This window comes from Petaurus breviceps, unplaced genomic scaffold (assembly GCF_028583685.1).
Source record: "Petaurus breviceps papuanus isolate PSGF00001 unplaced genomic scaffold, PetGlider_PUasm1.0 90792, whole genome shotgun sequence".
Classification (NCBI taxonomy): Eukaryota; Metazoa; Chordata; class Mammalia; order Diprotodontia; family Petauridae; genus Petaurus; species Petaurus breviceps.
Window position 1 is genome coordinate 3,116,720 of NW_027187347.1, and position 24,973 is coordinate 3,141,692.

At 38.2% G+C, this 24,973-nt stretch overlaps 1 protein-coding gene, 1 long non-coding RNA gene and 1 pseudogene across 4 annotated transcripts in view; 1 reads left to right on the forward strand and 2 right to left on the reverse strand.

Moving 5' to 3' along the window:
* The window catches only part of LOC138147374 (uncharacterized), a 113,920-nt gene extending 113,209 nt beyond the window's left edge, over positions 1 to 711 (forward strand). Inside the window, exons 4-5 of the long non-coding RNA XR_011164787.1 lie at positions 50 to 101; positions 516 to 711. This is a non-coding gene — a long non-coding RNA (uncharacterized lncRNA). The remainder of the gene's footprint in view (positions 1 to 49; positions 102 to 515) is intronic.
* Positions 1 to 18,335, reverse strand: part of IFT57 (intraflagellar transport 57) — a 94,793-nt gene extending 76,458 nt beyond the window's left edge. Inside the window, exons 1-5 of one of the 3 annotated variants that reach the window (XM_069069806.1) lie at positions 17,971 to 18,334; positions 15,728 to 15,890; positions 11,207 to 11,325; positions 9,925 to 10,015; positions 1,944 to 2,012 (exon numbers count right to left, since the gene is read on the reverse strand). In XM_069069806.1, coding sequence (XP_068925907.1) covers positions 1,944 to 2,012; positions 9,925 to 10,015; positions 11,207 to 11,325; positions 15,728 to 15,890; positions 17,971 to 18,161 — 633 coding nt within the window. In that variant the 5' untranslated portion in view covers positions 18,162 to 18,334. Of the gene's footprint in view, positions 1 to 1,943; positions 2,013 to 9,924; positions 10,016 to 11,206; positions 11,326 to 15,727; positions 15,891 to 17,970 lie in introns of all 3 variants that reach the window. The other 2 variants (XM_069069804.1, XM_069069805.1) reach the window with 2 other exon arrangements.
* On the reverse strand, positions 6,367 to 8,239 carry LOC138147491 (methylosome protein WDR77 pseudogene; annotated as a pseudogene).
* Positions 18,336 to 24,973: the final 6,638 nt, after the last annotated feature.

The window sequence follows — 24,973 nt, forward strand, 5'->3', positions numbered from 1 at the left end:
TCCTTGGTGGGACTAAAAAACCATCTAATCCAAACCTTTCCTTTTATAGATGAGGAAAATGAGGCCTAGGAAGCTCAAGTGACTTGCCCAAGACCACTCAGGTAAACAGAAGAGGTGGGATTTGAAACCAGGCCTGTTATTCCAGAGTGCTCTTTTCTCTTTATTAGATTACAGGCCCTTTGACCTTACCACATGTTGAACAAATGATGAAGAATTCCCCTCTCAGATCAGCCACCTGGGCTCTTACCACTTTTTTCTTCATGTACTCTTGAGCTTTAGTTCCATCTCTCTTATTTTTGGTAGTTCCCCATTGCTGACTTTCTCCTTTTGTCTGAACTGCAAAACACGGTCCAGGAGCCAAGCGTTTGAGAGATAGCTGGGTTCACTATTATATTTTGCTAAACCCATAGCATAGTCTAAGACTTTCTTCTGCAGGCCTTGGTTATTGGTTCATTGGTTTGTTTCCTTCTACTGAGTTACCAACTCTTTCTGATAGTTTTTTTTTTTTCCATCAGGTAGCGGGAAGACCACTAGACCTGAAGAGAAAGGACTTGGGCTTGAATCCTGGCTCTTGAGATTTTACCCTTTTCCATCTCTCCCTCAGTAACACCAGCAGCCACTGAAGACTTTGCCTTGGGCATCCTGGGCTGGGCCAGGAGGACAGACTGGAATGATGAAGTGACAGTCCAAGGCAATATGAGCTGAAGAGGAAGACAAAAGACAAAGAAGAAGGGACAGCTAGGTGCCACAGTGAATAGAGCACTGACCCTAGAGTCAGGAAGACCTGAGTTCAAATCCAGCCTCAGACACTTGACACTTATTAGCTGTGTGACCCTGGGCAAGTCACTTAACCCAATTGCCCTGCCTTCCCCCCTCCAAAAAAAGAAAAAAGACAAAGAAGGAAAACCCACAATAGGTAGGGAAGTGCCTTTACTATGGCTACTAAGCTTAACCAGTCAAACAACTGTTCAAACATAAAACTCTTGGCTTGTCTATTAAAAAGGCAATAAATATTCATTCAACACACAAAGTACTATGAGAGATTCACAGAAGCATGAAACAAAGTCTCCACCTTCAAGAATTTTAGTAAATAAGACATTTGCTGATAATAATATTAACTAATGATACAAAGTAGCACTTGATAATGTCAAATGAGACCCAGAGACACAGTATTACTACTTATTTGGCCATTAATAATAAAAACGAACTCATTTATATAGTATTAAAGGTTTACAAACTGATTTCCTCACAGCAATCCTATGAGGTAAACAAAATAAATATTATCATCTTATTTAAAAGAGGACAGAATAGGCTGCTCAGAGCAGTTAATTGCTTGGACATGGTCAAAGAACCACTAAAGAAAAGAGCCTTCTTTCCATTGTACCATGTTAACTGGATTTAACTAAGCCTTAAATTAGTAAAACTATTGCACGCATTTGTTTATTCATTTTTTGTTATAATTGTATTTTTATATATGTGAAAATAATTAAAGAATTTTTAAAACAAAATCCCCAAAGAACTAGTTTTATTAATTTCAACTTATATCAAAATATATAACATTTTTTCTTGTGATTAAAACTTAATTACTTGGGCGGCCAGGTAGCACAGCGAGTAAGAGCACCGGCTCCAGTGTTGAAAAGACCTGGAGATCGAATCCCGGGCTCAGACACTTAGCACCCACCCAGAAACACCTGGCCGTGTAACCTTGAGCAAGTTACTTAACCCCAATTGCTTAGGGGCGGCCAGATGGCTCAGCGAGTAAGAGCACTGGCTCCAGTGTCTGGATGATCTGGATCAAATCCGGGCTCAGATACTCAGCACCACACCCAGAAATAACTGGCCGTGTAACCTTGAGCAAGTTACTTAACCCCGATTGCTTTAAAAAAAAAAAAACTTAATTACTTAATATTTTTGTTTATGAATCAATAATGGATATAACTCACCAATCGGTAGGTCTGTGCTTTTAAAACATTGAGATCAATAAAGTTTTCTTCATTGTCAGTCTCCTCTTCCTTGGAAAAGAAAAAATTTCTTTAATACCTTGTCATCACAAATCATTATTTTGAAATATTATATGAATATACACAGATTATGTTAAATTTTATCTAAGACTTCTTGCAGAAAAAAAGACAAATCTATAGAGGCTGTGCATAAGGTAGTACACTATAGTGAAGGCAGAATTTATTCTGTCATCTAGAAACCATCCTAGCCAAGTTCAGAGACTCTCCTTCTATAGGTAGGCTACCAAGTAATCAATCTTTTGCATCAGATCAACTCATGACCTCATGACTTCACCTGTTAAGATTGAGATGGGTTTGATCTACACTGACAAAAATTACAAATCCTTGATATGTAAAGTTGCTATTTCTTTTTTGAAAAAAGAAATACCTACTAGCCATCTGATGGACCCAAAATGAATGGAAAAGGAAATTTATTGGGATTCAGTCTTAAATGAGTGGTTCCATAGTCATTGGAGGCTATTTTTAGGGCTACAGGATTTGGGACAGTTACCATGCAAAATACAGAGTGTCAATTTATACCATAAAGGAATAATAATCAAAACTTTCTGAAATTAGTTATAAAACAGAAAAGTACATCAGCAGAACAAGCTGGATAAAGAAGAATCAGAAACATTTTAACTCAATAATACAGCGCTTGATAAATCCGAATTCCCCATTTGACAAGAACTCTTGGGGAAATGTAAAAAAGTCTGGGAGGAATTCAGTTTAGATCAACATCTTACACCATATGCCAAAATAATCCCCAAATCTATACAATCTGAACATTGTGAATATAGAAAACCAAAGGGAAAAAATATGAGTACCAGATCACTTAACTTTCAAAGTCATAGCTAACAGAAAGAGACTTCTTAAGCAGACAAGGAATAGAGGTTATCACAAGAGATAACTTTGATTACATTAAATTAAAAAGGCATTTGCATGAACAAAGTTAATATAACTAGGATAAGAAAGGAAGCAGTCAATTTGGAAAACAAATTTGCCTCAAATATATCCAAAAAGGATCCAATATCCAAGATATAAAATACAGAATTGATACAAATATATGTGTAAGAACTATTCCACCATGATGTGTTCAAAGGATCTGACCTCTGAGAACAAACATTTGCCAAAAGAATTATGAAATACTAAAAATCATATGTGAAAGATTGCTCCAAATCACTGATAAGAGACATACCAATCAAAACAACCCTGAGGTTTCACCTCAAAAACAGCTAATTGACAAATATGAGAAAAGATGGCATTATTAAATGTTGAAAGGGCTATGGAAAGACAGGAAAAAAAAAAGATGTACTCTTAGTGGATCTGTGAAGTGGTCTAACCAATTTGGAAACTACAACTATGCTGAAAAAAGTGACTGAATTTTTCCCACACTTTTTGACCCAGAGACTCCTCTGTGACCCTCAACAAGGCCAAAAAAGGAAAAGTCCCTATATATACCAAAATATTTATGGCAATACTTTTTTTAAGGTAGCAAAAGACTAGCAACAAAGCAGATGCCCCAAAATTGGAGAAAAGTAAAATAAACTGTAGTATATGAATGTAAATACTATAACCCCCCAAAAAAGGATGATTATGAAGAATATAGAGAAGCACAAGAAGAGTTATCTTAGTGAAATAAGCAGAACCAGGAAGATGGCATAAACATCAACTATGTAAATGGAAAGATCAAAGCAAGAACAACCAAAAAAACACATGCACAAATCATAATTATCATCATTAACAACTAAGTTTGGTTACAAAGAAGAAAAGATAAAATGAACCTCTTTCCCTTTCTTTCAAAGGTTGAGTATTATGGGAATGGAAGATTATATATACTGGCAGATCTGGTTTATGTGTTGGTTAGTTTTGCTGACATACTTCTTTCTTTTCTTCTCATTGTTTTCATATTTCTTTCTTACAGAGAATAGTTTTCTAAGTAGGGAAGAGTGAAAAATGTATTTGTAAATGAAGGTGATATAAAAACAAAAAAAGAAATAGAAATTTTAAAATCATATCAATGTATATGCATATGAACACATATGGATAGATGCTTATATTTGTCTCTCTCCATATACATATACACATACAGAGAGAGAGAGACAGAGGGGGGGGGGTTTACTTCATGGTTTCTTAGAAGCATTTAAAAACAAGTCAAGGTTCCTCTAAATTTCAAAAGCATCACAATCCTCTCAGGTTGACATGAGATGTTCTTCAAAGAAACTGATTCTTTGTAATACAGTCAGAAAATTTACCTTGGGTTTCCTACAAAAACTTTTGTTCTTTTTTGTTCAGAGTTTAGGCTGCCTAAACTAGTTGACCTAGAAATTTCCTACTACAACCTGGTCACATGCTTAGGCAGTCAGTTACTCTAAGTGTATTTTTTTAATAGCCTGCAAAAACACGTCCAAACTTCCCCAGATTTTTAGCCCTATAACTTCCCCCCTAAATTTCTAAGTTTGATACCTATAATTAGGACTGTGTGAGAGATAGAGAGGGGTGGAAATAGTGTTAAGAACTGTTAAGGAGTCTCCTGAATTGGAAGTATAGAAGAGAATTCTGATAAAAAAAAAAAGTATATATAGGACTTTGAAAAGAATGTGTTAAAATCATAATGAGAAGTGGGAAAGAAGTACAGGGATAAAACTGAATATGAACAGACAGAAAGGATCCTAGGCACAGGCCATATAGGAAAGGACCTAAACCTATAAGAAAAACCTAGCTAGGGAACTTATTTCCATGGATTCTCTATGGCAATGGTATCAAACTTAAATAGAAATGGAATCCCTAAAAGCCACATATTGACTTAGAAAACCACAAATTAACATTTATGTTTTACTCCGTTTTTATTCATTTAGTTAAATATTTCCCAATTTTAATCTGGTTCCACCCATGGCAGGCAGAGAGAGAGGCATAGAGTTTTATTTCTGCTCTAATGTGGTTTAACCTTTTTTTTTTGCCTTTTTGGAGGGGGGAGGGCAGGGCGATTGGGGTTAAGTGACTTGCCCAAGGTTACACAGCTAGTAAGTGTTAAGTGTCTGAAGCTGAATTTGAACTCAAGGTCCTCCTGACTCCAGGGCCAGTGCTCTATTCACTGCACTACCTAGCTGCCCCAGGTCTTAACCTTTTTGTGTGTCATGGACCTCTCCCAGAATGTTTTTAAAGGCATAAAGCATACAGAAATACAAAGGTAATAAACTCATATGGAAATAAAGATGCATTTTTTTCTCATCAAAATTTGTGAATGCCCTGAAATTAATCAACAGCACCCTTAGGAGTCCTTGGACCCAGGTTAGACACCCCTGCTAAATGATTATCCCCCCTCTTTCCCCACTAATACTGTTATAATTTAGCTTTAAAATGTACCTAGTACTTTAGGATGCTGAGGTAGCCCAGAAGCCACAGCAATAATGTGCTACGTTTTTATTTTAAGTCAAACAGCTTGTAGTGGAGGATCTTTAAAGATTAAAAACTGAAGTATTGGGAGTAGAATTAACCTTTGAGACCAGAGTAAAAAAAATGAACTGCAAAGTAGAAGGAAAGAGGAGTCTGATTTAACAGAGAAAGTGAAAAAGATTTTTAGAATTATATTTCTTTATTTGACTCAAAATACTTGATAAGGCTTATATATACATCTTAAAATTTTCAATTTATAATGCAAAAAAAGGATATCCTTTTAAATGACACTAAGTTCAGAAACAGAGTTATCTATAATATAATGGCTTTTCCATCTTCAGTTAGTTAAGTAAGAAATTTCCTCTGATGGATATTTGCTATCTTAATTGCTTGCTTACTTCTACATGTTTTCATGGTATTTTCCTACTTACAGGTAAAGATTACTCATAAATTTTTTTTTAACCCAAACAGAGAATTTTATTTCACCAAATCATCTAAGATTCTTCACTGGGATGGCTCTTGGTAATGGAATCTCTATCACTGACATGACCCCAACCACAGCAAGCCAACTCCTGAAAGCTGAGAAATCTCAAGAGATGGTGGTCAGGGCAGTTTGGTATCAGAGGAGCAGATCCCAAAGCCCTCCCCTCTGGTTTGTCAGTTTTCTGTCTCACCCCCACCTCCCATTCTCTTCTCAAATCCCTCTGGATGTCCCCAAACCAAGTCTAAGCCATCCCCTCTGGCATCTAGCCAAAAGAAAAGACTAGAACTAGTCTCTTAGGATTAGGGCAAGAAGGTAGCAAGGAATCTGAGTGCTGGGGCACTAAGGGAGGAGGGTCCCAACAAACTAGGAAAAACAGACCTTTTTCCTTCCTCCTCAGCCAAGGAAGAATTCATATTAAGGGAAAGAAACCACCTCAAGTGACTGAGGCAAGAGGTTGTCCTAGTATAACCCAAGGTAGGAAAGGCTTTTAAAAGAGTTTCCCGTTTCTTGTCTCAGATCTATAATCACAACTAAAAACTCCAAAGGGCACTCCCAGGATTTTGCAAATTCCTTGACACCAGAGGGAAATGAAGAGGCACTTCTCTATCCCTTAATGTACTTTCTGGGAAGGAGGAGGAACAAGGGGAGGTAACTAGATGTGGGAACAGACGGTCCATATTATCTTTGTTTAAAAATTTAAATATAATCTAAAAAAATAAATGGCTGTCTCCTCATGTCTCTACGAGATCCCAGGCAGAGAAGTGTGGTGCCTCAACTGCTCGGCTCTAACAGATCAAACCTGCTACACACAGGACTTGTCTTCTCACAAACCAAGGGCTAGTGGGTCTGGATTTGTAAGAGTTTGGCCTTTTTTGCCTCACAGCCAGTCTACTTACAGGCACTCCCAGAAAGAGGAACTGGAATCGGTTCTGTGGGCACAGTGTGGTGGAAGACCTGATGGTCCCAGCCTACAGTTGTGAGCAGAAAGTGGTTGAGTGGGGACCACCTAACATCCCTCACAAAGTCTCTGTGGGCTCAGCTTCTGAACACCTCTTGTAAGGGCCAGAGTCAAGCACAGCTACAGAACAGTCTTCACTGAGGAACGCCAGGAGGGGAAAACTGTCTAGTGAGAACACCAGCCTTGTGCCGCTTTGGGAGTGCACAGAGGAGGAGAGGATAGTTTTAGGGTTCTTGATGTCCACAAGGAAGACCGTGCCATTCTCATCACCAAAAGTGAAAACTTTTTCCTTCTGAGGATGCCAAGCCAGTGAGGTAGGAAGGTGATGGGAGGCACTTTGGCCAATATGTGTGGCTGGCTTGGGGCACCGTATATCCCAAAGTAAAATTCTATTGTCCTCACTGCATGACAGGAACTTAGATGCCTTGTAGGAACAAGCAGCAACACAGGAGACTTTGCCAGAGTGAGCTCTGTACGAGTGAAGCACTTTCTCTCCAGCAAGGTCTCAAACTTTTATGCAGAAGTCCTTGCTGCCGCTGACAGCCTGTGTGACATTGATCAGGATACTGACACCGGTTACTATGTCATCGTGTTCATATTTGCAGAACTTGTTGACAATAAGTGTCTCACCCTCATCCAATTCCCAGTTCCACAGCACCCGAGCTGGAGGCCACGAAGATGCCCCGGTCCCCCACCCAGGCGAGCTCCGACAGCCTGGCTTTGGTCTGCACTCCGGCAGAGCAGAAGCCCCCGTTGGGGTCCTTGAACAACAGCAGCGGCCGCTGAGGCTGGACGAGCCCAGAAGCAGGGAGCCATCGGACCGATAGCGCGCCGCGTCCAGGGGCCGCTGCAGACAGGCCGGCGCGTTGGGAGGCAGTTCCATTCCGCGGCGGCGGCTGCGCCTCCTTGCGCATCTCCACAGCTCCAGCTCTAGTCCTCTCTCAGTCCCGGGATCCACTCCCCACGTGGTGTCCACTCGGGCTCCCCGCCTCTCTCTGGCCAAGAGACCGGAGCCCCCGTTTCTCGCGAGACTTACCTCCTCAGCCCTGCCCCCTTCTCTTTCCGTTAGAATCCGCTGGATTCTAAACCTACATTCTCCCACCTCCCCTAGTTTGCCGCCCGCCCCCTTTACTCATAAATTTTAATTAGTTCAGAATACAATAATATACATACAGAATTAAGTAGTTCTTTAATATATTTCAATCACCAAATTCCACACATCTTTCCATAATCAAATTGTCAAGTCTAATCTATCTCAAGTTCTGGGCAATGGACTATCTGAGAAGGTCTCTGTTCCCGTTGGTCTTACAATTTTGATCTGTTGTAGCAAACACAGATTTAAACATTAGAGACCTGGTCTTTTAGTTTCATATTATGAACAGCATGTTAAGCATGCACAAAGGCCCAGATGGTGTAGTGCAATTTAAATGAGATCTTTTATTTGAAGCCCTCAAGAACATTTGACCAACATTTATTGATCTGAACATTTCTGTGGGGTGGTATTGTTATATTCATTTTATATACACAAAAAGCATTAAGAAATGAAATTATGGTGTTAGGGCAGAAGAATAGGAATTATGCAAGGCTTATGTAGTTGGCTAGAACATAAGAATATTGCATGGAATTATACAAAATAAGCCTATAGAGTGGGGTAGGTTGAAGCCAGATTGTGAGATTTTTGAATGCCAAGCAAAGGAACCTATGTTTTTACCCTACAGGCAAGAGGGAGTCACTGAAACTTTTTGAGCAGGACAGTGATATGGTTAGAGCAATACTTTAGGAAGATTATTTTGGTAATGGTACAAAACACAGAAATATCTGTGGAGAATAGATCAGAGAAGACTGAGAGTAAATTAGTAGGCTCAAGCAAGATGTGATGAGAAGTTTAACTATCAATCAACAGGCATTTATTAAGAAACTCCTCTATGTGACGTGTTAGGACACAAAGTTATGCTTTGAAACAAAACAAAGGTAGTGGCTATGTAACTGGAGAAAAGAGGATGGGTGAGAAAAATGGGGAAAATGGTTGGAAGCAGAATCAAATCTTGGCACCTGACTGGCAGAAGAAGAGGTGGGGAGAAGGAAGGGGGAAGGGGGAAGAGGGAGGGGGAAAAAGAGAAGGAGGAAGGGAAGGAAGAAGGGAGAGAGAGAGAGAAAGAAGTCAAAGATGACTCCAAGCTGTGAACCTGGATCAATGAAAGGATGATGACAGACTCCATGAGACATCCATGGCTACTGGCTGTGAAGACTGGCTGTGAAGGAGTCATTAGAATAGAGATATAATTGAATGCACGGGCACCAATAAGATCACTGAGAGCGAGAGCGTAAAAGCAGGGGTTTTTAGCCTCTTTTTTGTCATGGACCCCTTTGGCAATCTAGTCAAGTCCATGGACCCCTTCTCAGAATAATGTTTTTTAAGTGCATAAAATAAAATACAAAGAGCTCCAAAGGAAATCAATTATGTTGAAATAATTATCATACTATTTTTTAATCAAGATTACAGTCCCAAGGTTAATAATTCCTAATACAGAAGGAAAAGAGAGCAGATAATAGTTCCGATGTACAATGATGTTTAGCAAGAGGGAAATGAACGATGATCCAGCAATGGAAACTGAGAAGGAATTCAGATAGGTATGGGAAGAACAAGAGAAATATCACAAAAACCCAGGGAGGGGAGGAGAAAGGCAAGGGTTTTGCTAATGAGGAAAACTAGAAACTCCCTTACTAAACCACTTGATACAGAGGGAGAATGACTTGAGGGCTAATAGAAAACTGCAAACAGTATCTGCATTTATGAAGGACAGGATATTAGCAGAGGAAGGGCCTAGAAGTAGCAGTGAAGAAACAAGGAGTATATGCCAACTTTTCTGACCTGGACCTATACTTAATATTTTTCTCTCCTAAAAGTCACTGAAGAAAACATATTCTAGGATATGACAATTTCTATCACTATACTTTTAAGTGCCCAGCATATAGTAAGTGCTTAAAAAATACTTCCCTATTATTGTAAGGAAACAAAATAAAGGAAAAACACTCAAAGCTAGTGATTAATATAATTAATAAAAAATCTGATGTAAGCAAACACATACCACAATTTCTTCCTCTACTTTATTTACTGTCAATTCTGCATCATCTTCTGGAACGATTTCTTCTTCTAATTCTTCTACTGGGTATACTGGCCTGAAAGAAGACAGCTAAGTTTAATAATTATATTTACTGGAAAAATAAATCATAAAAGAAATAATAAGGTAAATGCTCAGAACAGAAACAAACTTTTACTAAAATTTTCTAACTTCTGACATTTTAGATTTAGAAAATACAAGCCAAACAAGCTCTTTCAATGGAATTTTCCTGAACGTGACATTCAGGAGCATGAAAAAATATGAGTTAGTTTTGTGCATAACTTCCAAGTTATCTGTGTATGCTAAAATAATGTTTATGTTATTACATTATTAAATTAGTATACTCCTATATAGTACTTTAAAGTTACCCCTGTGGTAGGTAATGTCAAGTATTAGAATCCTCATTTTATAGATGAGGAAATTAAGGCATAAAGAAGTTAAATGACGTGCGCACAGTCATGTAAACTTTTAAACTTCAAACTTAGGTCTTTTAACTCCAAGATCAATGTTCTTTACAATATACCACAGTACTAACACAGGCCATCAACTATGATACTTTAGATTTTATGATTCTTACTTAGAATCTTAGTTGTTGATCTATTAATTGTCCCCTCTACTTTTTTTTCATCTATTGCTGTTGTTCAGACTCCAATTGGTGTTTTTTTGGCTAAGATACTGGGGTGGTTTGCCATTTCCTTCTCCAGTTCATTTGACAGATGAGGAAACTGAGGCAAACAGAGTTAAGTGACTTGCCCAGGGCCACACAGCTAGTAAGTGCCAGATTTGTACTCCAGAAGGTGAGTCTTCCTGACTCCAGGTCCAGCACTTTATCCACCGCACCACCTAGCTGCCCCTTTTTCATCTATGGACTCTAATTTTTCAAGGTCCTTTTTTCACCATGTTTAGCATTCCTCATGTGTAAAATGAGTAATTTGGACTATGAGTAGCAGGACCTTAAAGGTCTTCCCGAGCTCTAACAATCAAATATAAAATTCACACACATCTGCCAGAAGAAGTTCATATAGTAGATCACAAAAGCTAACACTTAACTTTAAAACTAGTATAAAAAGTCACTTAACATTTCAGCTCTATATCGACTTTTCTTCTCTTCTCTATTACCTGAGGTGTTTTTCCAATATGAAATAAAACAACCGAAAGGGTTTCTCATGCGATCACTTTTTAAGGTTCTGAACAGTTTGGTTTAATGTGCTGCTTACACAATAGAAGTATTAATATACTGCAATCTTACCTTTTCCAACTGAAACCAACATATTTTAGGGCTTCTTCAGCTAAACAATCAAGAACATAACATACATGCTCTCCATGACCTGACTTTAATTTTGATGGAGGAAAATCTGCAGACCTCCCCTAAAATAAAAACAGTATTTTCTTAATTATCTTTCAAACATGATGAGACAAATGACATGCCACATATATGTATGGTTTGGGGGGGAGAAAGATTAAATACTGTTTTAAATAATTATATTGCTAGTCCATCTTTTTCTTTTCCTCTGTCTCTTTTTCCTAAAACACAAATAACATGGCCTAAATTTGGCAAGATGTCAGTTCATCTTTTCCTGATGAGCTATCTGACTAGGGAAAATCATTATTCCCTTAGGCCAGCCTACACAGAAAGGCAAAACCACCAGTTGAAAAGTGAAAAAAAAATCAATAAGCCTGCTGTTTGATCTATATAATACCAACTGGTTTTACAGAATCTCTCAAACCCCAACACTGAATTGCCAAAATCAATTTAATTTAATTCAAAAAACATTAAGTACCTACTACGTACAAGGGACTTTTCAAGGTACTGGGGACACAAAAACAGGCCTGACAGCATCTGTGATGATGATGTGAAATTGAATGGGGAAGAAACACCACCACATACACATGTAACTGATATAAAGGATTACCCAAGACATAGAAGTTATAGGAGGCATGCTCTCAGTCAGAAAAATCTGAGTTTGAGTCCTATCTCTGATTCATATGTGACCCTGGGCTAGTTACTTAGCCTCTCAGTGTCTCCAAGAAACTCTCTAAGATCAGACGTTGCAAAGCAGTAGTTAGATCTGCATTGGTAGGTAAGGGTTTTTCACCTAGAGTTCCCTATACCACTGATATCATATTCCCAGACCAAAAACAAGGTAAAAAGGAAGGGAGGAGGGTATCAGGAAATGCTTCAAGGAAAAGTAGTACCACAACTGGGTCTTGAAAGATGAAGCACTTAAACAGGCAGAGACTTAGGGAAGCAAGAGAAATTCCATCCTTGATAGAAGGAATAGTTTGAGCAAAGGCATTGGGACACAATGACAACAAGACAAAAAGAGCAGTCTGGTTAGAGCATAGCTTAAGTGAAAGGGAGTATATGAAATAAGGTGGGAAAGAGAAATCAGATTGGGGAAGATCTTAAAGTGTCAGAATTAGGAATTTATAAATTTGCAGACAATGAAGAGGCATCTGAGAAGAGGAATATTATCAGAGTGATACATTAAGAAGATAATTAGGATCCTCATATGAAGGATGGAAAGGAGGATAAACTAGAGGCCAAAAGATCAGTCATTTTATTTGCCACTTAAGGCCTATTATAGTCTTAAGTATTTGGAAGATTATAATGAAACTAAGATAAAGGATGGGATGGTAAATTAGGGCCACGCATGGTAGCAACTGGAATGAGGTCTCCCAGAGGTATTTAAAAATGAGGAAAATATGATCAGCTTCCCCTAAGTCCTTTCAATTTCTTCATAGCAAATGTCTCTACAAATGCATGACTATATGGTAACTGTGTTCACATTAGAGACTCGGAAAAAGAAATCCACCCTCAAGACTTATGTGCCCTAAGGATATTTATTAAAGGATAGTCTTTTATAGCCAGTTGGAGATGACCGGAGTGGGATGTTACAAATGGGCAAATCTGTATACAGATTTGGGCAATGTTTTGGTAGTTCAGATTGGGGTGGAGGCTGAACTAAGGTTGTTTTCTAGCTTCCTCTGAAATGTCCCATCTCCCATATGTGTTGAGATGTTCCCTTCTTTTCCAAGGTTCCAGGATGGTGATCAGTGGGGGGGAGTACAGAGTGTTAACTGACATCTGGTTCAGGTACACACTTTTGTACCTTAAAGCATAGTAACTGAGGGAGATGGGAATGTTCACTGACTTACTCAAGGTTAGCTAATGCATGACATCATACAAAGTGCTATGGGATTGTCTGTGTCTGCATGGACATTTTATAAATGAAGTTATTTGGAAAAGAAGAAATGTTCTCAGAAGATTTTAGACATAAAAACATGGAATCAAAGCACACCACTTTGTAGAGGTGTTCTCACTTCTCCCCCTCCATTCTACATGCAGAATACTAATTCAGATACCATAAGGGGGAAGGGAGAATAAATTTCCAATACAGAAAGATCCAAATAAGAAGAGAAAGCCCTAACATAGTAATATAGTCATGGATAAAAGTGATCATTTACATCTCTCAGAGTGAGGAAGGATAAGATTTTTCACTTAAAATAATTCACAGAAGCAAAATTATATCCTGATACACATAATGAGAAGAGTATAGAACTGGAGTGACCATACATTAGGGAAAGCATTGCAGAACTTAAAAGTGCTTGGGCCTACCAGGTAGAAAGGGAGTAGGGAAACTGGGAAGGGGGGCAAAAGGCAGGGCAAGAACACCATTTAAGAGGCTATTATAATAGATTAGGTCAGAACTGATACTCTATACTCTACTCTCTCCCAGTTCTCTTTTTACCTATCTGACTGTTCCTTCTCTGCTTTCTGTGCTAGCTTATCATCCACTTCATGCCTCTTACTTTTGGCTGTACTCCAATACTCTAAGAGTTTCTCCTGTATCTCTATAACTCTCACTGGGTGACCTCATTACTTCCCATAGGCTTAATTATCACCTCTCTACAGACAACTCCCAGATATTCTGAGCTCTAGTCCCATATCACCTACAGTATATTGGACACTTCAAACTGGATGTACTGGAGCCATATCAAACCCAAAATATTCGAAAGAGAACTCATTAACTTTCCCTAAAACCTCATTTTTCCATGAATTTCCCTATTTCTATCAAGGGCAACACTGTGATTTCAGTCACCATTATTCCTCAATTCTTCATTTTCCTGTACCCCACAAAGCCAATCAGGTGTCCTATATGGCCTTTTTTACCTGTACAATATTTTTCACACCTGCCCTTTTCTCATACAGTCACCATGCCTTATTTCAGGCCCTAATCTCTTCTTACCCATATTATTATACTGGCTTCTGCATCATTCTCTACTGCAAGCTATCCTCTACACAGATGCCAAAGTAATTTTCCTTAAACACAGATATGATCATGGTACTCCTCTACTAAAAACATTCCAGTGTCTCCCTATAGTCTCTTGGACAAAAATATAAACTCTCGTTTGTTTTTTTAAAAGTTCTTCACAGCCTCATTCGAACCTATCTTTCCCTACATTACCCATGTTCCTGTATGCTATGGGTAGCAAAAGCTGTCCTCATCTTTGTTCCATGTTCCATTCCATGTGCATCTCCCTGACTCTGCAATGGCTGTCCCTCATTCCTAGAATGTACTTCTCTACTCTACCTCATAATATCTCTCATTTCCTTCTCTACTTAGTTCAAGTATCTACATGAAGGCTTTCCCAATGCTCCCAACTACAAGTGCACTTCCACGCTAAGTTGTATTTATTTGTATCTATTTTGTGTGTGCATATATATGTATATACATATACATATATGTGGCATCTCCCATCAATAGAATGTATACTCCTTGAGAGGAGGGACTGTTTCATTTTTGGTTTTTGTATCCCTAGCACATATAATAGTGCTAGACAATAAGCAGACACCTTAATAAATGAACGCAGATTAACTGATTGAATAGATAAGATTGTGACTTAGGCTAGTTAGAATGAAAGTAAAAGAGATGGATATGAAAAATGTGAAGATAGAATTGGCAGGACATAACAAATGATAATATGTAGGGGAAGATGGAGAGGGAAGAATCAAAAATGACTTCCAGATCTCAAGCCTATGTGACTATGTGGATGGTAGTGCCATCAACAGGAAGTTAGGGAGAAAGTTAGTTTTGTGTGTGTCTGTGTGTGTGAGAAGGGAAAGGTTTTTGTAAAAGAAAGGAAAAGTGAGGCCATGTCTATATGATGAAGTGTTAAGGAAAGCATAGAGGTAGGTTAAGTAGATATAGCCTCTGATTAATTTTCACAACTTTTCCAATTAGGTATGGTGATAATCTACAATTTCTCTGATGGAGCAAGTTCACGAGTTAATTAAATGCTTGCATTACATTTACCACCTCTATTAGCACCCCTTCCCTGGAGTAAGAACAGAAATAAAAAGCATACTTGCATTAAGAACCACCATCAAAAGATGTATGAAAATATAAACTGTTGTTCAATTATTGCCTACTGCTTATTTTTTCAGAAAGGTGAGCTAAAATCTATGTTTTACTTTTGATTAAGAAATTTTTAACATTAAGAAAAATAATGTATATTTTTGTACTATATATTAGTATAAATTAACAATTTTTGGAAGGCAGCTACAGGAACCTGGAGAGGTATGAAATTATGTTGATAATACTTTAAATGTAACTGTAATACTTTGATATATTTTGATATATCCCATCTGAAAAAGTTAGAAATTTATAAATAAGATAAAGACTAGTTTGTCATTTATATTGAATTAATTAGCAAATACAGTGAACTAAAATTGTCAATTTGAAAATACAAACTCTCTTGCACTTACAAATGATCGAAGCTCAGATAATATATTAGATATTGTTGCATTGGGGTCATCATATTCCTGCGGCTGTTCAAAGGAGCATCCTGCTTTATTAATTAGCCAAGCAGCAAGAGTGCAAAACATGTAAAACTGTTCACCCGGGTTGGTAGGCAAAGCAAAATAAAGTCTGTGTCAAAGGAAAAAAAAAAGAAATCTTAAAGAGCTGCAAAATAGTTAACATCTATGATATTTCAAAAGTATGTTTTATTTTAATAGCAACATTAAAAACAAAAAGCTAACAATAGATCTCTTTATCAATTTCAATATGTCATATTAACATTAAAGTTTCTTAATACATAGAATCACATGGTTAGAGCTGCAAGGAAATGTAGATATCGTCTCATGTTAGAAATAAAGAAAAAAAGTGACAGCTAATTTTCAAAAATGTATTTATTATTCTGTTTTAAACTACCAAGAGAAGTAACACAACTAGTTACTGACAGCACTGAATTTGATAATTTAGGTCTCCTGATAACTAATTCTGTGATCTTATCACTACTATATGGCCTTTTCAAATGAAAGAATTAGAAATACACATGAAATACCTGAACTAGTATGTCTATAGTACAAGAAAGGATATGAAATAAAGAAATGAATCTGAAACTTGAAAAAGATTAAGATCCTGAATGCATCATATGAGTTAAAATGCTTTAAGATATCACATTCCAACTCTAAAATGTACATGTTCAATGTGACTTCTAACCTCCAAGTTCAACAAAAATAGTCCCAGATCTGAGAGCCTATGAAATTTAATAACAAATTTCAGAGCAAGATACCTAGCAACAACATTAAAGTAATACTAGTTCAAGAATTCTTCCTGCCTCTGTCATGATCATAAACTTTTAATTTATAAAAAAGCATTTACTAAGAGCATGCTATCTATGTTGCAGTTCAGTTTTTGTCAACTTTTTTCAATACACAGCCCACTTGTGAATGGCTGCAACAGAAAGAGGGGCAAAGGGAGGTGATGACATATTATAAATACAAGTACACACATCTCTCTTAAACTATTCCCTGCTTCACCTAAGATTATTATGATTATATAAGGTTATAACCATACCTCCACTCTCTTGGTCAAAATTGATAAATGGAAATGAAGAAATCCAATATGTCTCTATACACATATTAAAGATGCACTCAAGTGTCCTGATCCTGATGCACTGCTTAGATAACGGGATATAATCGATTTTAATAGAAACACAGGAACAAAATGCTTTTAATCTTAAAAATGTATTTGGGCAAAGTGTCATATCTTTGGCAATACAAGCATTTTGCACAGAGTGGGCACTTAAGTGTTTGTTGAATTGAAATATAAACAAACCACATTATACTAATCAATCCAGTCTATGTCATCCAGTCATAATATATGGTGACCAATGACTAAAATAAACATTATAAGCATGTTGTTCTTTTCCTCGAACTTTTCATTGATTATGGATAAACTATGCAAGAGAGATGACTTAAAGACCGGGTAGTTTAAATTTTGGATGATTACAAGAATCAAGGGTAGAGGAAGATGTTTGAGATAATCCCAAGAAAATTATTTGCCTTTATTACACATTAAGTAAAGTAAGGTTGCTTCCAACTCTAGGAGTAGAATTCTAATTTGCGTTCACTTGTACAACACAAAAGTAATCAAAACTAACATCAATTATGGAAAGAAATTTATGAAACCATTTTATTTGGCCAAATCTAGACTAGGAAGACTGGTGAAAGAAGTTATAACAGTCTATTCTTACCAAAAAAAAAAAAAAAAAGAGGCACTGCCTTATATACGATAGGTTCTGAATGTTCCCCCTTATTTTGTTCCTCAGACTTCAGAGAACACTGTGCTCTGCCCACGGGATGGAGAATTATATACCAGGAGCCCGGTGTACACGGCAAGAAAGAAAAGACGTAGTCCCCTGGGCTTTGTCCACATCCCCTACAAATGCATTTTCCAGTCTCTCCTTGCATTGTGCCTTGCAAATGGAACACATTTTGAAAGATCTTAACTCTTGCTCGCTCTCTACCCCCTCTCACCTACTTCCCCAAACTCCTCGGGGTCGGTATTGCTGATCTGGCTGGGAGCTGCAACACGGATAAAAGGGGTGTGCGCATGTGTGCCTGAGACCACGGCACGGACTGGACAGCATCACCCCCTGGGCCCAGGCTGCCCAGAAGCCTCGGAGCGAGAAGGGGGCGTGGCCGCGGACTCGGGGTCCTACCTGTGCAGGGGCTTCAGGTCGTTTCTGCGCAAGATCTCCTTATAGTAGCCCAGCAGCTTCAGCTTCTCCGCTAGGTCTTCCATCACCACGAACACGTGGTAGGCCGCGCCGGGGCCCCGCTCCACGGACTGACTCTCCCCGGCCACGTCCCCTACGCCTACCGGCGACACCGCGGCCGGGGCCACAGCCATTTCTGCGGGGGAAAGGGACAGGGGTGAGAGAGTGGAGGAGGAGGGGGGACAAGCGGTCCGAGTCCGGGGCTGAGTGGCCCAACGACCTCCCCAGCAGGGCCCCGCTCAATTCTGCCGTTAACTGTAGGCGCCACCGTCGCCTGGCAACGCGTCAACCTCCCGTGACGTCAGCCCCCCCCCCCTCCAGAGCCCCGTAGTTCCGCCCTATCCTTGTGATGCCCACGCATCCTGGAGCTCCACACCCCTCTCCGGGAGCGCTGACGTCATCTTGACCCCGCCCACTCCACGCTGTGCATAAATGAGCAGTCGGCGGGCGGGGCCAAGGAACTTTTACGGGCTTTAGGTCTAGTGTAGGCCCAAAGATGTTATGCATAGTGAAAACCTAGTCTCCTCCTACCTTTTCAGTACTTTTACATCTTCCTTCCTCGCTCGTAATTTTTCCTCCAGTGACACTGGCCTCCTCCCTCTTCTTTGAAGGCGCCCTCCATCTCTCTTCTCTGGGCATTTTCTCTATGCCTGGAATGTTCTCCTTCCTCTGCTCCACCTGTTGCCTTCCCAGGCTTCCTTAAATCTCAGATAACATCTTATCTTATACAGGAGACCTTACCCCAACCACTCTTAATCTTTTCCTATTTAGCCTGTGTATCAGTCTCTTGTTTTGTATATATTTGTTTGCACGTTGTCTCCCCTGTTAAATTGTAAGCTCCTTGAGAGTAAGGGATACCATCTTTTGCTTCCTTTTGTATCCCTAGCGCTTAGCACAGTGCCTGACTTGCTGTTAACAAATGTTTATTGAATTGAATAGTAGATAGGCATTGAGCAAAAATAAGTTTGTACCTGCTAGTAAGGCATACATGCTAGCTTTCTACCTCTTAGAACTTTGTGAATTTTCTGTAAGCTTCAAAGCTCTCTCTTTTTTCTATTGGCAAGAAATGATAGTTTTTTTCTTCCTTACTGCACTTTATTGCTTGTAGTTTATAAAGTTCTTTTAACAGATTTTGTAGGCTCCTAGAATAAAGAGGAAGGGGATAGAACGTTTTCTTGATCTGACCTATCACTGAAGCTCCTAATTTAGGGGATAAATGCAGTGTGGAGGCACTGAAGTGGGGGGAGAGAGATAAGAGAATATGAGAATGTCTGGTGTTGGGGCATTTTTGATTGACATAGATCAGGGCTTAAGGTGAAAGTGGAGAGATCTACAACTTACAACCAATTTATCTATTAACTGCAGAAATTAGTGGAGGGGAGAGTATTTGCAAGACTCTGAAAAGTGGTGTGTGGGGTACAGAGACCCTGACCCAAATTGACTACTCAGCGCCCTCTCAAAGTGAAGGTAGTTTTTTAAGAATCTTGCAAGAAGCGGGCAGTCCAGTCTCTGGTACAGCAGAGGGAGAGGGAGAGGAAGAGGGGGAAGTACAGAAGCAGAAACTGGGTTAAATAAGCAAGGGTCACCCGCCCCTCCCAAACATTAACCTAATTATTACTAATGAGGCTCTAATTTTGTTAGATAGCATACATAATTCATGAGGTCCACTATGCAAACGCAGTAACAACCTCAGAATACTGAACCCCATTCAGTCCAACCTAGATGTGTCCTTATCTGGGCCTGAGTGTCCCAAGGCTGCTGTCTACTTTCTGATTGGTCAAATCCACCTGCTGCTGCCAACATTACTTCATTTTTAGTATTATCTAGGAGTTCTCTGGCAACTCAAACTTCTTCCCAAGGCTACTGTCTGATACTTCTTATCAGTAGACTTGTTTCAGCAATTCTTGCAGTTCTGTAGAAACTTAACATTTGTTACCTCTCATACTACCATTCCTTTCCCTAAACTAGAAAGACCCCTAATTTGGTCTCAATAGTTAATCCAATTAATTGTATTAATACTCAATAGCTCTTACATTACCTTGAAATACATGACTTACATATATATATATACATGTATATACATGTATATATATATATATATGTGGAACCAATATTGAACTTAGTTACAAAATATAAGGAAGTAATATGAGTAGGATGTTCAGAATGGGGAAACTTCACTTCAAGTCATCCCTCACAGTGGTCTTGTGAGGAGTACCTCAGAAGGGTTATGATTGAATAATATCTGCAAGATAATCCTAAAAAAAAACAAGTTTCAAAAGGTGATTTTAGCGGCTTTAAGAATAAAAATTACTTAGAATAAATATTACTTAGCTCTTAGTGAGCTAATGTCTTTAACTGGTTCCAAGGGTAAGGAAAGTTCAAGTCCCTACAGGTTTTCAGCCTCAAAGATTTCTGAAACCGTTTGAAGTTGCCATGCCACTTAATGGTATAAAAATTTCTAGTTGAAGTCCTGAGTGATTCTAAGGAAAATAGGCATTGAAAATGTTAGATCTGCTCTTGAGGAAGTATTCCAGGCTTCAAATTCTATTGGCAGGCAATGATGTATTACCTTCCCATGTGCTTTCTGTCTAAATGTGTGGGAGAAGTATAGTATTAACTAAGGAGTAAAGTTTCCTCTATAGTTTTATGTAAATTTAAAAAAAAAAAGTAGTTCAGAGAAAATGTTTGTAAAGTTTTAGATTAGAAATTAGAAAAACAAGATTAAACAATCTCTAATTAGATTAGAAAAATCTCTTGGCTTTTCACTATGTTTAAACTAATTTCAGTGGATAAAACTATTGTGGTCTTTCAAACCTTTTCTTCTAGGTTACATCAAGATTCTTTATCCATTCATTTTCTTTCACTTTTACTTGAATATGGTATCACTTAACAATGATATATTTTCTCTGTGCTCCTGAGAGGTAACAGTTATTCATCACAGGCAATTTCTATTTTGCTGAAACTCTTCATGTCCAGGCATTAGTTGGTCCTTTGAATGCAAGCCCTTTTTTTGTCTTTAATGCTCAGTAGCTCTCCTTGCCTTTTCCAGGTGAAATGCTTAGCTATAGCTTAAAATGGGTAGGGAACCTGTGGCCTAGAAGGCCACACATGGCTGCAAGTTCCCCACTGATGGCTTAGAAAGTCCCACTGTTTTGCCATTGTTGAGACAATAGTGAATGCTTTCAGGAGTTCCTATGGAGAAAAAGATTTATCAATAACCAACCTTCTTGGTAATGAGCCTCTCTTCATAGTGCCCAGTTGATAGACATAGTAGTTGCTAGGATCCACTTTAGAAACCTTTCCACTTTGAGAGAAACTACCCAAGCTTAGGGTCAGCTAACACAGCCCTCAAAAATCCAGAATCACCTGAAGTGTGTCAGCTGATATCATTTATAGTTTTCATCCATAGTTGAGCAGCTAATAAGGAAAGCAGACAATCATAAGTAAGGCAGCTATAGATTTAAGAAAAAATTGTACCAGGGAATGTGCCATCCAATGTTGAGGCAGGAGTTGGTGGTGGGATTGGAGCTGATCAGAAGGCTCAACAGACACAAAAAAAAGATAAGAAAAAACAACAAAGTAAAAAAAAAGTATGCTTCATAGCATTAATAGTTCATCCATTCTTTCTCTGGAGGTAGATATCAGTTTTTATCATGACTTATTTGAAATTGCCTTGATTAAAGTAACTAAGTCTTTCACAGTTGATCATCCTTACAATTTGCTGTTACTATGTACAATGTTCTGCTGGTTCTACTCACTTCACTTTGCATGAGTTCAGATGTCTTCCTACATTTTTCTGAAACCATCCTGTTCATCAATTGATTTAGCCTTGGGGACTTTCTATATCTGCCCAAAGTTAAATAAGCTATTGGAACCTTCCCATAAACTTTTCTGTTGCCCAGCCAAAAGACCCTAAATGCAATGCATTGAGTGAAACAAATTGATCAAAAATGATGGGGCTAGACTCAGTGACCTCAGAGGTTCCTTCTAAATCTATGAGGTAAACCAAGGCCCTGGCTCAGACTTGCCTAGCCAGGCTTGTTATAGCTGTCATGTGGGAGGAATTAGCATTCTGCCAGGGTGGAGAAAGCTACCTTTCCCCCCACTCCTTATGGGAAGTCCCAGAATTACATAATACATAAATAGCCTGGAGATTCAGAAGTAGACAGAGAGAGCCAGAAGGTGGGATGACTCATTTTTATTTTTATTTATTTTGTTAAATATTTTCCAATTACATGAAAAAAATTTCACTTAAAAAAAAAAAGAACCCTTTGAATTCAAATTCTCTGTCTCCCTCCTCAAGAAGATAAGCAATTTGGTATCTATTATACATGTGATGTTGCAGAAGAAAACAGACACAAAAAAAAGATAAGAAAAAAACAACAAAGTAAAAAAAAAGTATGCTTCATAGCATTAATAGTTCATCCATTCTTTCTCTGGAGGTAGATATCAGTTTTTATCATGACTTATTTGAAATTGCCTTGGATCATTGTCTTGATTAAAGTAACTAAGTCTTTCACAGTTGATCATCCTTACAATTTGCTGTTACTATGTACAATGTTCTGCTGGTTCTACTCACTTCACTTTGCATGAGTTCAGATGTCTTCCTACATTTTTCTGAAACCATCTTGTTCATCAATTCTTATTGCACAGTAGTATTCTGTTATAATAATATACCCCAAGTTATTTAGCCATTGCCCAATTGATGACCAATCTTTGCCACCACAAAAAACAGCCATGAACTGAGAAAAAGGCATACTCCTTTCTACTCCCATTCAGTTTTCTCTAAAAGTCTATTTAACTTTTCTAAGAGTCTATTCATCTCCTTGACTTCTGTCTTATTTGTTTTATAGCTAAATTTATCTTTGTCTGAGAGGGGAAAGTTGAGGTTCCCTCACTAGCCTAGTTTTACTGTCTATTTCTTCTTGTAACTCATTTAACTTTTCCTTTAAGAATTTGGATGTTATGCCATTTGATGCATATATGTTTAGTATTGATATTACTTCATTGTCTGTGGTTCCTTTTAGCAAGATGTAGTTTTCTTGCTCTTCCCTTTTAATTAGGTCTGTTTTTGCTTTTGCTTTGTCTGACATCGTGATTGCTACCTCTGCCTTTTTTACTTCAGCTGAAGCCTAGTAGATTCTGCTGTAGCCCCTTATTTTAACTCTGTGTCTGTCTCTCTGTTTCAGATATTTCTTGAAACAACATATTGTTGGATTCTAGCTTCTAATCCATTCTGCTATCTGCTTCCATTTTAAGTATGAGTTCATCTCATTTATTTCACAGTTATGACTGCTGTTAGTGAATTTCCCTCCATCCTATTTTATTTCATTTATCTTCTTTCTCTTTTATCCTGTCTCACCACTAAAGTCTGTTTTGTTTGTGACCATTGCCTTCTTTTATATGTCCTTCCTTTTGTAATGCCCCCTTTCTCTTATCTCCTTTCCCTCCTACCTCCCCTTTGGGTAAGTTGAATTTCTATTGCCAATTGAATATGTGTGTGGGGATGTGTGTATGTATTCTCTCTTTGAACCAATTTGGATGTAAGTGAGCCTCAAGCATTGCATTCTCCCCCCCCCCCAATCTTTCCCTCCACTGCTAAAGTTCTTCCTTGAATACCTCTTCTATATGTGATGATTTCCCCCATTCTTCCTCTCCCCTCTCTCAGTGTATCCCTCTTTCTCACCCATGCAATTTTTTTTACATTATCCTAACATAATCACTTCACTCCTTTGCCCTATTTCTATGTAGAATCCTTGTAACTTCTGTAATATGTATAGAGTTCTTAGGAATAACAATTCCCTTAAAGAGAAGAAACAGTTTAACCTTATTGAGTCCCTTATACTTTCTCTTTCATGTTTACCTTTTTATATTTCTCTTGAGTCTTGTATTTGAAAGTCAAATTTTCTATTCAGCTTTGGTCTTTTCATCAGGAATTTGTGAAAGTTCTTTGTTTTATTAAATATCTATTTTTTTTCCCTTGCAGTATTATACCCACCTTTGCTAAGTAGGTTGTTCTTGGTTGCAATTCTAGCTCTTTTGCCTTATAAAATTTCATATTCCAAGTCCTCCAGCTTTTTAATGTGGTAGCTGCTAAATTTTGTGTGATCCTGATTGTGGTTCCACAGTATTTGAATTGTTTCTTTATGGCTGCTTGAAGTATTTTCTCCTTGATCAGGGAGCTCTGGAATTTGGCTATAATTATCCTGGAAATTTTCATTTGGGAATCTCTTTCAGGAGGTGGTTGGTAGATTCTTTCGATTTCTATTCTATCCTCTGGATCTAAAAAATTGAGACAGTTTTCTTTGATATTTTTTTGAAATATTGCCTAGGCTCTTTTTTTAATCATGGTTTTCAGGTAATCCAATCATTCTTAAATTATCTCTATTTGATCTATTCTCTCAATCACTTGTTTTTCTAATGAGATATTTCACATTTTCTTCTACTTTTTCCAGTTCTTTTGACTTTTGTTTTATTATTTCTTGATGTCTCATGGAGTCATTAGCTTCTACTTGCCCAGTTCTACTTTATAAGGAAAATCTTATACATCTTATATTGCCCTCACTAGCTATTTTATCATAAATATTGTATTTTAGGCAACTAGGTGATATAGTAGATAGGACCAGGCAGGAAGACTCCTCTTCCTGAGTTTAAATCCAGCCTCAGACACTTACTAGCTGTGTGACCTTTGGCAAGTTATTTAACCCTGTTTGCCTTAGTTTCCTCATCTGTAAAATGAGCTGGAGAAGGAAATGGCAAACCACTCAAGTATCTTTGCCAAGGAAACTCCAAATGTGGTCACAAAGAGTTGGATGTGACTAATAGACTGAACAAATTATATCCTCAACCCCTACTTGTCAGTACTCTCTTCAACCAACCCCAGTTACTTTGTTTTTACTTGCCTGTGTACAAGTTAGAGACCCCCCCCCCCCAAGAATATAAGCAA